This window comes from Patagioenas fasciata, chromosome 23, assembly GCF_037038585.1.
Source record: "Patagioenas fasciata isolate bPatFas1 chromosome 23, bPatFas1.hap1, whole genome shotgun sequence".
NCBI lineage: Eukaryota > Metazoa > Chordata > Aves > Columbiformes > Columbidae > Patagioenas > Patagioenas fasciata.
Window position 1 is genome coordinate 5,849,451 of NC_092542.1, and position 12,483 is coordinate 5,861,933.

At 45.0% G+C, this 12,483-nt stretch overlaps 1 protein-coding gene across 4 annotated transcripts in view; it reads right to left on the minus strand.

Annotated features, from left to right (window-relative positions):
* SPEN (spen family transcriptional repressor) overlaps nt 1-12,483 on the minus strand; it is a 65,661-nt gene that overhangs the window by 37,840 nt on the left and 15,338 nt on the right. For all 4 annotated transcript variants that reach the window (XM_071798465.1, XM_065855399.2, XM_065855398.2 and 1 more), the window contains exons 2-3: nt 9,848-10,168; nt 6,121-6,597 (exon numbers count right to left, since the gene is read on the minus strand). In XM_071798465.1, coding sequence (XP_071654566.1) covers nt 6,121-6,597; nt 9,848-10,168 — 798 coding nt within the window. The remainder of the gene's footprint in view (nt 1-6,120; nt 6,598-9,847; nt 10,169-12,483) is intronic.

Genomic DNA, 12,483 nt, shown 5'->3' on the forward strand with positions numbered 1-12,483 from the left:
CCCAGTGTGCCCGTGGGAAGAAAATCAATTCTCGGCAGCTCTCGCAGGCTTAAAAACAGCCCCAAAATGGCAAAACTGAGGAGGACGGTGTCTCCCGATGCCGGTGGGAGCAATACCTTCACCTTCCACACAGCTCGGGTCCTTCCAAAAAAAGGAGGTTAGGGAGACCTGAAATTGCCAAATCTCACACCAGACCCGGCTCCTGCACACAGGCTCCCCAGCAAAGGATAAGACAAGTTTACCTGAGGATTTAACCACCAGAAAACCTCGTATTTGCGAACAAAGACTCCGATCTCATGGCAAGACACCTTTACAGCATTTAAAAAGAAGCTTCTTTACCAGAATGTAAAACAATAAAGCCATTTGAAACGGTCAACATGGTAATAAAAGCTATTTTTGTAGGACGCCTTTCCTTTAATTTCATCCTGCCTACGTTGTATTTTTAAGACTCCCATCCAGAAATTAATTAGGAAACATAAGGAAATCTTTCTCCGCCTGCAGAGGCAAAGAAATCAAATTGAAAAAGCAGCAGCACTTAAGCTTTTGGGCCCTGCTACAGAAACAAAGACGGACAGACCAGATGTAGATAAACACCTACTTCTGCAAATTTAGGAAGAGGCTTAATTGCTTTGTCATTTAGAGCCTGCAATTACCAACTATAATTGCGAGGACTGTGGGGGGTTGCTGGGGAGGGTATTAATTGCCAGAAAACGTCCACTCTTTTTTTGGGCAGCTCATGCAAGTAAAGCTACATATAAAATAAAAAAGCTGCTTGATGATAACGTTTTCAATGATTCATATAAAAGAGAGGCAGTTGGTTCTTCTGGCAATGTTGAAATGTGTATTTTATTTCACAACTGCGTCCTTTATCTCACTGTGATGTTAAGATGCACGGGCAGGCTCCAAAGTCGCCCTTTTTTGGGGATTTCTGGGGATTTTTGAGACTCATTCCTCCAGCGAGGAGGCAGCAGGTGCCGAATAAAGGTTTCAAAAACAAAAAGCGACTTAAAACTCCAAAGGTTGAGAGGGAGAGCCCGGTTCCCTCCTCAGCCCTTCGCTTTCACACAGGCGCTGCTGTTTCACTGCCCAACCGCGGCTCCTTCCTGCGCTGTGTGAGAAAAAAGCCTTCACGTAGCAGCGAAAGCCGCTGCAGCGTTAGGGGTTGTGGTTTCTTTTTTTCTCCCTCAGAAGAGGGGGTTTGTAGGAGGAAAACCCGCCGGGTTTGAGGCGGCTCCGCCCCGGGGCGGCGCGGCGGGCCCGGCCGGTTCCCGCCGGTTCAGACCGGTTCTCGGGCACAAACAACCCGCCCCCCCCCGCCTTCCCCGCTCGCTGAGGCTCCGCCGGCCCGGGGCTGCGTCCATGTCCCCTCACAAAGGCACCGGGGCCAGGGAACCACCCGCCTTTCCCTTCAGCACCCCCCGGGGAGCCGGTCCCAGCCCCGGCCGCCTTGTCTTCCCCGGACCGGGCCGCCATTACACCGCTCCCGCCGCCAACCAGAGGCTACGAGGCGACCTAAAGCGGCGGCTTTTCAGAGCGAGATAAAAATCTCTTGTGCAAGGCACATTTTTAATGGATTACTGTAGAGTGTACAGATGAGGTAATGCGGGTTGGCGCCCTCCCCCAGCCGCCCTGTCAGCAGCTCGGCGGGGCCGGGCGGGAGAGCCCGGGGCGGGAGAGCCCGGGCGGCTGCGCCTCCCCCGCTGAGGGGACCGAGGGGCTCCGGCGGTTCGCGTCCCAAAGGGACCGAGACACCACCTCCTCGCCAGCTGCCAGGAGGTATTTCTTTTTTCCCTTCTCTTTCCTTCACTAGATGAACTATTTCTGTATAAACGTCTGTGTACAGGTAGTCTTTTTCGGCCGTTTTTTAGAAGGGAGCACATAAACCTTCGTTTTGAGTATTTTAATCTCGGCGCAAAAATATCTCCTCCCTCTTCAAAGCTAGCTGAAAATTTTCTGCCTGTGCTCAATTTCAAGAAACTTGATATGCTCCCAAGGGTTAAAAAAAAAAGTTTAGGAGGATGGTCTAGGTTATATTTAGATGAGAAGCAGCACAGGCTGACGTGAACAGAAACACCAGAAAGAACAAAGTGAGAATGCTCGACAGTCGTTAACAAAAACCTGCGAATATGAGCTGGGTTGTTAAATTTTCCCTAATCACATTTCCCTGTGCAGAGGGAACATCAAAGCAGCACACGGCTTTACAGGAACAAAAGGTAAAGATGAGGTGGCTCACCCGACTCCTCCAGGATTTACTGTTGCCTTTGTGGTCACTGAAAAGGTGGCTTCCTACTCTATGCAATTTGGTTTAAATTCTAGCCTAATTCTTTTTCCCACACAAACAGGAATGTGCTCAACCCTGTCGTCCTACCAGAAGAGATGAAAAATATTCAGGTGATCTCTACAGTGCAAAATTTACGTGGAATTATTTAACATCGGCCAAGGCCGTGGCACAGATTGTTCGATAAAAACTCAACGGCTCCATTTAACCTCGTTCTCCCCGATTTTGCAGCCGTCCCCAGCACAGGCATCTCTCAACCCACTCAAAAACCCCAAATCCCATCGTACGTCGGTGATTCATCGCTTACTGGCAGACAAACTAAGCGGAAAAGAGATGAAGACAACGGTAAGGAAAGGTTTGCATTATGTAATGAAACTAAACTCACTTTTTTCTACTTTCACTTCAGTTGTTTAAACAGGCTCAGAGTATCCAAGAAAACAGAATACGCTGGAGCCTCCACGGCAGGTTTCAGGGAGCCTGTTTTTCTCATGATTAAAATTCTCTTGGCAGTATTTTTCATCAGTTTATTTCAATATTAAGACACATAAAATAGCACATACGTATTCCCTTCCAACTGTAACTCATTGCTCCAGGAAGAATTTAATCACAGAGAAATCTAAAATTAAAAACCAATCCCTAATTACTTGATGAGATCCTTGCCCACTTGTCATTAGAACTTTAAATATAGCTATCACAATTATAGAGAAAAATAATCCATTTTCAGCCATTATATGTGCAGCTTCTCAGCACTTGTTTAATCCAGCACCGCAGGAATGCCCGTGCTCCCCTAAATCCTGCTCAAAATAAAGTCACTTTGCGTCTAAAAATGAAGCTGCTTTTGTAATTCCAGAGCAAGATCTATTTGACATTCCAAGCCCTAAGAAGTTACTCATCTAAGTAGTAAATCCTCCAGCATCCTCGACATCACACAACCCAATAAGCACTCTTAAAAAATACATTTAAAAAGATGGCAAAAGGAAACTTCAGGTCACACAGACGCAACATCCACACGCGGTGTTCACACCTTAACATTCTGGCCATCACCTGCAGGAAATCAAACACTTCTGCCGGGACTTTGTAAATAAATTGAAATCCCGTTTCTCGCCACGTGCCCAACTTTGAGCAGCGGAACGTCCCAGTGCTCAGTGCCATGTGGTTCAACACATCGCTCCAGCGAAGCTTTAAAAATACTTCCAACACACAGAACAGTACAAAATGTGTAAAACCATTTAACATCACCAAACTGCATTAAAATGCACGGGTTTTTTTAGCGCATTACAACACCTAGACAAGCAGCCCAGTAAAGATCCTTTTCTACACAAAGGGGGTGAGATTCTTCTTCAGGAGGCTGGGCAGGGCACAAACAGAATGTGGTTTGTGTCCTATGGGCTCCCACAGCTCCTGTGCGCATTCGGCTTCTTCCATGACACAGTACAGAAAATATGTTTGCTAATGTATCATTTGTGGTGCACGTTCAACTCAACAAAATGGAGAAATTAAGGCTTCTGGTGGCAGAAAGTTAAAATCTAATTTTCAAGGGGTTTTTGACTCTTTCAAGGTGATTTTAAAAAACCACCAACCCCAATGACCATTTTCTGTAACGTGGGTGGGGAATGAGCAATCTCACGCCAGGAAAAGGTCAGAGCACAAATTCTGTTCCCCAAATCCACGCGGGTGATGCCGTTTGGAGGAGCAGCTCCCGCAGAAACCGTTCACCTCCACCGGCCCGGTGCGCAACTTCTGAGAGGCCACAAGATACAACAAATAAAGCCCTGCTTCGGAAAATACACATCATTCGCACCATGTTCTTTTAAATCTTGTTTTCTACGTTACTCCTTTGCAGCTCCCATTACAAATCCCTCGTAAAGGCCGCTAGATATACCAGCAAAGTTTAGCTTGCATCCAACGCAACGAACTCTGAATCTTTATTAAGGGCTTTTTTGTTGTTTAAACATTTTGCAGAGCATCTTTCCCCACGTTATCATCCAGGAGAATCATCTCCCTTTAATGAAAATCACCTTTACTTCACACAGCTCTTTGAGAACCACAGCACAAGGAACAAAGCCCAAACTTCACCACCTTTCTCCTTGGTTTTCACAGGACGGCGCCACACACCGAAATTCCCACAAGTGCTCAACGACTGTCCCCGAGCTCCAAGTGTCCCCAAATATTGACACGAGCCGGGGTGAGTGACCCACGTCTCTGAGAAAACACAACGTCTTGTGCCTTTTGTCCACCCTGCCAGGTGAGAGACGGACACAACGAGACTCGAGTGACAAAGCTCTTCAAGATGTACCATTTCAAAATAATTCAGTGGCATAAAGACCTTAATAATTTCACAGCGTCACAAAATCGGCCATTTCCACTCGAGCATAAAGCCGTAAGAGATCCCCAGTTTGCTAAAACCCCTGAGAAATACAACGGAAATTGCAAAAAGTCTTTTGCAGACAACAACAAACCATCCTTCATTATTCCAGAGCAATCCCACTACAGAAACAAAGAAGAGATGTGGAATTTGGGAAATCAATCTGGGGTTGACACAAGCAGAATTTAATACCCAGGATACGGAGACACAAATAAGTTTCTGCCCACTCCGGATATGGGAAGCTGGAATATATCACACAGCAAGTGCGAGCTGGTGTGCAAAGGAAACGTTTCCAGCTCTGGAAACCCTTCAGAAGAGCAGAGCTCTTCACCAAACAGCAGAAACCAGGTACACAGTGGTGGCTCCTTGGTCTCCGCTCTTAGGTGAATTTATTCCTAAAAAGCTAAATATCTGAGAGGCGTTTCAATATGAATTTTCAAACTATTAAAAGAAATCCAGCCATTAGTTCTAGCACTCTTTTCTTCCTCCCCTAAGTAGTTTATAAAGCCACACGAATACAGAACTACCACAGCTATTACGGAACCAAGGGCACGGGTGTATTGCTAGGAAATGCATACTTGGATTTGTATTGTTTTTAATTCTTCCAAGTCTGTATTTTATGCTGTGAGGCAACGGGGGAAAAGGGAATGGCAACTTATCAACCTTTTAAACATTAGTGGTGATTGGGAATGATGGGAAACTGGGCAATAATACTCATCACTTCCCAAAGTATTTCAAAATCTGTCCTGCAAGAAGTAGTTGAGCTGAAAATTGGCTTATTCCCTCACTCAAATATTATATTAACACAGAGAGCAAGCAGGGTGCATGAAGGGCTGCTGTCCATCCACCCCACTTTGCCCACCAGCACCTTATAGATGCTGCACAGCTCCACCACAGAAAACAATGAACCACCGCACCAGTGTTCCCCTCCCATCTGCTTCGTGGCAACTCACAGTCACAGAATGTCAGGGGCTGGAAGGGACCTAGAAAGCTCATCCAGTGCCAACCCCCATGGAGCAGGAACACCCAGCTGAGGTTCCACAGGAAGGGGTCCAGGCGGGTTTGAATGTCTGCAGAGAAGGAGACTCCACAACCTCCCTGGGCAGCCTGGGCCAGGCTCTGCCACCCTCACCATGAAGAAGTTTCTTCTCATCTTTAAGTGGAACCTCCAGAGTTCCAGTTTGTACCCATTGCCCCTTGTTCTGTCACTGGTTGTCATTGAGAAGAGCCTGGCTCCATCCTCCTGACACTCATCCTTTCCATATTTATCACCACGAATGATCACCCCTCAGTCTTCTCTTCTCCAAGCTAAAGAGACCCAGCTCTCGGTCTTTTGACATCTCACGCTGGTTTACTTCTCCACCAACAACTAAAACACCTTCTATTTTCACAGCCCCGGCTCGCAACTCCTCGGAAAACGAGACGCAAAACCCACAGGGACGGCGGCTTTGGGTGAGGACGCGCGGAGCGGCCTTACCTGTCGCTGCTGGTACTGCTGCTGCTGCTGATGGAGTCGCTGCTGGAAGATCTGCTGCGGGATCCGCTGCCGCTGGGCGAGCGCGCGGGTCTGGCGGCCTGGCTGGCCAGGCGCTGCGGGGACTGCGTCCTGGACTGCGACGAATGCGGCGACCGACTCCTGCTGTGCTGGTAATTCCTCTCCGGCCGTCTGCCTCGTACCTCCCGCGTAATATCATCCCTGTAGATATCCCTGTGTACCACACTGGGCAATGTAAACTGCTCCCGGGCCCTAGGTTCGTAACGGGGGTCGTGAGCGTCAAAACGGTTCGGACTTCGACTCCGAGAAGTATAATAGAGCCCGTGTTGTAAAGTCCGCTCTCGAGGATCTCTATAGTAATCCTGATCGTAATGTCTCGTCCGATCAAATCCTCCCGTCCCCCGCTCATGGTGTCCATAGGCACTATGTTCATAAGCACGCTCCCTGTTATCTGAAGCCCTGCATTTAGGAAGGGGGAAAAATACTTCATCAGAAAAGGGGCAAGCACGACTAAAAGCAAATCATGCAAACATTCGCGTCAGCGCTGAACTTATTTTTGCGACTGCTTCTCCACTAAACAGCAATAACCTATCAAGCAAACACTGACAAACTTAAATAAACGTTTTACTTGACTCCAAAGTTATATTCATATACGATAAAGCTGAGCAATCATTTTGTTTTAATCACAAAATCAGGCTTTCATGACCAGCATCTTGCCTGCACAGGAAGAAAAATACAGCTTTCCAGTGCAGAATCCTCATTTAAGTACCATTTGATTTGATTTTTAATTTTTTCCTTTAAACAAGGAAAACTTCGTGTTTATGAACATCATAATTAACATTTCCCCCCCGCCCCTGCCCCATCCATTTTTGCTTAAGAGCTTCAGAAATTTGTTTCTGGAAATTCGGTAATGACTGGAGCTCTTCTCATTATCCTTCTGCAAAAATGGCAATGCAAACTGGGCTGTAGCCATGAAAGCCTCCGTGCAAAGCATGACCCAGAGGTAAGAAGCTGCTTTCAAAAGGGGTAGAGGAACCTGTAGAGAAGGCCCAGAAAATCAGGGGGTTTCTTGGTGCTGTTCTAAAATATTTCATCCTCTTAAGAGGGAATTTTGCTTCTATCAGACTGCTACACTCGACTGTCCTCAAGAAACACCTTGGTTACTTATGTCAGAAAACTTAAACTACAGGGGTGCAGGCCCCCCAAAATACAAAGACATTTTTCAGTCGGTTTTGCCTGTCATTACAGAATTTCTACCTTCACAACTGTCCTGCTTTCAAGTAGCTAAAGCCCGTTTTGTTTCAGTATTTCAAACGTTCTGTGTGTCCATTGAGAAAGGCTCTACGTACTAAGAAAGTTAGTGCGATCTCTCAAATAAAGAGATAGTAGAACTGACAGATAAAGTGAAAAGAACATTACCAATAATTTAGTGGTCTAATTTAGACAAGTACCAGGACGGTACGTCTAAGTTACAGCCGCAAAATCCATGATCCAAAATGATTTGTTCAATGTTTAAAAAATACTGGCAAAATTCTAAATATGTCAGGGTAGCCAAAGTTAATTTAAAAATTTAATTATCCATCTTATGAAGGACACTTCGACCTTTTTTTCTCTCTTGGATTTTTCCTTCAGAATCAATGATCAGTCACTTCAATCCCCTGAATCCTAATAACCCAATTCTGCCTTGTGCTTCCTCCTCCTCTCCTGCATCACGGGTCTGGCTTCTATTTAAAATGGCAGAAACATTGCAGGTATCTTTTAGGAACTGAAAATGGGATTTGAATCTTTTGCAATTAGCATCTCAGGAAGTTCCTTCCATTCCTTCTCCAATGAATCACTAAGGTCCTTAAGCCTCTAAATAGATTCACCCTCCGCTGTTAAATTCTAACTCACTTTCAAGGTTTCTACAGAGCTCGCTCATGTTTTGTCTGCATTTATTCGCTCAAATTATTCATAAGAAACCACCTAAGCAGTGCAACAGAACGTCATTAACTTATGTATCTGCTTAAAATTCATTGTTGCCTTTCTATTTTCATTATCTCTGGCTCGCAACAATGGCATTTTGAAACATATTTCAGGATCTGGCACAGAAACACGTCTCTCCTTTTTTCCCCCTTTTGAAGGATCAAGATCAACAATTTTATCAACGATTGCATTTAGCATCCTACAAAGTGTTAATCGGTGAAAGCTGATTTAACAAGGTAAGAGAACAAGCAGTATTTTCTAGAGGGTTACTGCTATACAGCTGACATAAAAGAACAAAGTCCTTATCCATGAGAAGGACACAGAAGACAGAGGAGCTAGCAGAGCTGAAAATCTAACGGCTACAGTGCATTTTTGATTTATCTATTAGTACTAAGTACTACTGGAGTTAGTGGAAAGAGAGGGTTTGACTTGGGTTAGGAGAGGGGCTAATATACACAGGGCAGGACATACCAACCTTTTCCAAGTGTGGAAACACGACCTATATTCCCAATTAAATCTAGGGAGAGAATTGTGAACATAACTTCCCCAATTTTGGCCCCTCTTACAGGGGTAATCCACCTTCTCAATGGGCAAGGGTGTCAAATGATATTTTAGATGAACCAACAAGAAAAAAAAAAATCTTAGTGACAAGACCAAAAAAATTCCACTGGAAGGAAGGAGTCCCAGACTGAAACCGTAACTCTGAAACCCCCAGACTTCTTTCTTGAGACAGTAGGCACTTAAATAGATCCGTTATTTTAATTTCCAGCCCTAAGTCTGAATCCAGCAGCTGGTAGAAGATCACTCAGCGCTGCTGGCCTCCTCTAGCCGCCTTTGTAACCATCCAGCCCAGTCATTTCTCACTGGCGTATCCACAAACTGGTATTAGCGTCACGTCCTTAAAACTAAAGTATGTTTAATGTGGAGTAGCAAAGAGCTTTTTAAGAGACTAGATAGTAATCCACTCCCCGTGGCTACTGGTGTCTTGACTGTATACCATCCAATAAATTCAAGGCTGTAGTTCTTATCCCAGCATTAAAAAAAAACGCTATAATTTCCAAAATTTAGTAAATGTCCATCATCTCTTTTTGCCAATACCATCAGAAAGAATAATCCCAATCACTTGGAAATGATGTAGATCCAAAATGGAAACATCACCAGCTGCCTTCCGTCTTCTCCATCCAAGCGTTATTTCCACGGCTACGTGTTGTCTGTAGAATCCAAGGGGCTGCATCATTAAGGTCTACTAGAAATTTTGTGGTGACAATCCAATTAACATACCGACTGCGTACAGTGAGAACTGAGAACTAGGCATCAAGCTTTCACAGAATTTTAGGCTCTAGTATTCCGAAGATACTCCAGAGAGAACTTCACCACATGTTGTAGAGTAAGATAGCTCCATCTGGCAGCAGGGATACATCCGAGCAAGGCCTTAATATTATCCAAGACATGGAATCGTTACTTCTAGAAAAGAGTAACTCCAATATCGATGCTGGCCAAAGGAAATCTTCCATCTTAAAACCACCTTATTTCAAGTGTAGATATCCAACCAGCTGCGGGAAACATCCTCTATGGATCCACAAGGTACCAGCCACTGGGATAGAAATCACTTCCGTTTCCAACCCAAAATAGGAAACATAGATAATTCCCAAAATTTTAAATCCATCTGGGGGCCCTAGATACGAGTTTGTGTTTCTCACCATACAAATACAAAATACCTGCCTAGAGAAACCTTGGAACTTACCCATCAAGTCTCCGCTCATAACGTCCTTCCCGTGCATGAAGCGATGGGGGGGGGCCGTAAGTGGGCCCCCCGCCACCTCCTCTGAACCCAGAAACCTCTCTACTACGAGATGCTATGGAAACTGTATCATCCAAGCCCCGAGCAGCACTGGGAATGGTTCCTGGTTCATTATAATCCGTCCGTAGGTCTCTATCTCCCATTTTGTTGACAGAGTTGTGTGCCTTCTGCGCACTTTTGATGTCCACAAAATCCACAAATGCTGCCACTCCGCCTTCCGACCCCCTCTTAGGGAGGATTTTGACACTTTCGACACGTCCATATCTGGAAGAAAAGCAGAGCAGAGCACAAATATTAGCGCTGGTAGAAAAAGATTGTATTTAATAACATTGCCTCTTTCAAAATCAACACGTTTCAAACCATTTGCCCTTCCCGTGCAGCAGGAAAATCAATCTCAAAGCACAGCAGAGGCTGAATAAAAGGGGAAAAAAGCCATTTCCACTTTCCGTCGTTATTTTCAAAACTGCTCTCTTCTGGTTACCACGAGACCACCCTTTTTATAACAACGGAGCAACAGCAGCTAAAGAAATAGCAAGGTATCCGCAACGAAAGCAGCACTTCTCATTTTTAATGAGAGGAGCAAGACATAATCAAACTAAAATTGTGTCCCAAGTAGAAATAAAGACATCCCGACATTTTTCTGAAGAAAAACATGACCTTGACACAGCAATTCCGCTACTCCGATCTATATTTAATCCACTCAGCGCTATAACAGGAGTTTTCATTCTGCTCCTCGTTCCCAATCTCAAAGCCATTTATTTACAACAGCCTCGCAGGGCTTTTCTGGAGCGTGATCGACATTGGTACCCCTGGACCGGGGTGTTTCTGGGGTTCAATTTTACATCCCCTGCTGCAGAACAAGCCCCATGCTGAGGAAAAGCCCACGGGAAGGTGACGCCACCCTACTTAAGGTACATTCAATTAAATCATTGCAACACAGGCACGCACGGATGAGCAAATGTCTACGTAAAAACAATAAAAACAAACACGGTTGTGCGCACAAGGTGATGTTAAAATGGTTTTTTTCAACACTTTGCATCAACTCATTATGAGAAAGGATAAAATGGGAAGTACAAACATAGCAATGTTTTTCAACAGCCGAGAACCACAGGTTGTGTTTTGGTTGTTCTTTTCTCTCAGCCAAGAGGTTGTGAGCAAAACGGGATAAGGGATTTAAGTGCAGTCGTTAATCCATGACAAAAAGAGGCAAGGAGCATATTTTTGAAAGTGCTGATAAACGAGCATGGGACACACAAATAACTATTTGTGAACTCTGTGAGGAATTATTGCAAAAGATTTTGTACCCGCGAAGGCAGCACCGTGCTGAACAGACCCAAACGGATGTTAAAGAGAGGCTCTGCCCAGCGATACACGCAGGAACAACCTAACGCAACCGCCCGTCTGAGGAGCAGCCGCTGTCAGAACCTGCAGCTGAGGCTGCGTTACGCTCGGCTTTCAACGCACCTTCCCATTTCATCATTGTTGTGGGGTGACTAATCCTTAAACACGATTTGCAAACCTGCCCGGCTGACTGCTGCCTTCTCATTCCACCCTGACCTACTCTATTTTATACGCAATCTGGTTGGGATTTAGATCTCATTTTCCTCTGGTTTATGCTCCGCACGGTGCAGCACACGACCCACTAAGGACTATGTGTGCAAACAAGAGAAAATTAGGCCAAAAAAGGCACAGTCACCTAAAGGACACGTTCCTCTGAGCAGCCCAGAGCTGAGCTTGCTGCCTTTGTACCCATGGGTACACAGCACGGTGACGTTGAATTCTCAGGAGTTTCCTGACCTGCACGGGTCATTTTTTATTCTAATTAAAAGCTGCAAGGAGCAAATAATGGTGAATGGTACTGCAGGAAAGGTACTTCTCAAAGTGTGCGCTCTCCCAAGGCTGGATAAGGTTATCTGACCTTGAAGGCGAGATCAGACAAGTAGAGGATATGGTTAATATATACGTGTAAGGGAAAAAAATGGCCAGCTGGATGTGACGTGTAAAAACAGAAGAAACAAGAAAGGAAGAAGGGGGATGAAAACAGGAAAAAGCCCATTTGAAAAAAATGTTCATGCCATGAATGAACGTGATGAAAAGTATGAAAGATAATGGGGTATCCTAGTTAGCATCACCCTTTAAGGTGAGTTTCAGTGCCGGTTCCCTGCAGACAACTAAGATGTAATAGCACAGAATGCTCTTAACTCTCATATCCATTAAGTTTTTCTTCTAAATAACATAGTTACACAAGTGACTGGTTAGAACATGTTCTTCCTTTTGCTCCCTGTTCACACGCTCGGTTTCTGGCAACACAAGCCCATACTTTGTCGAAAATCTCCAGGGGAAAAAAGAAATACTATCTTAGTGCTACTCCAAAACCTAAAATCCGAATTGACCTTCTGACTGCAGTCACCACAGCCTGCCTGGTATGAAGTTACAGCAGAAACGGGCTCTGAAGGGCTCTTCCCACTCACCATCCTGACTGTTCTTTTATTTCCTCATTCTGATGTTATTATAACACACGCACAGACCTCAATTATTTTTCTTCTGCTGCAGGAAATCCAGAAATGTGTTAAAATGTT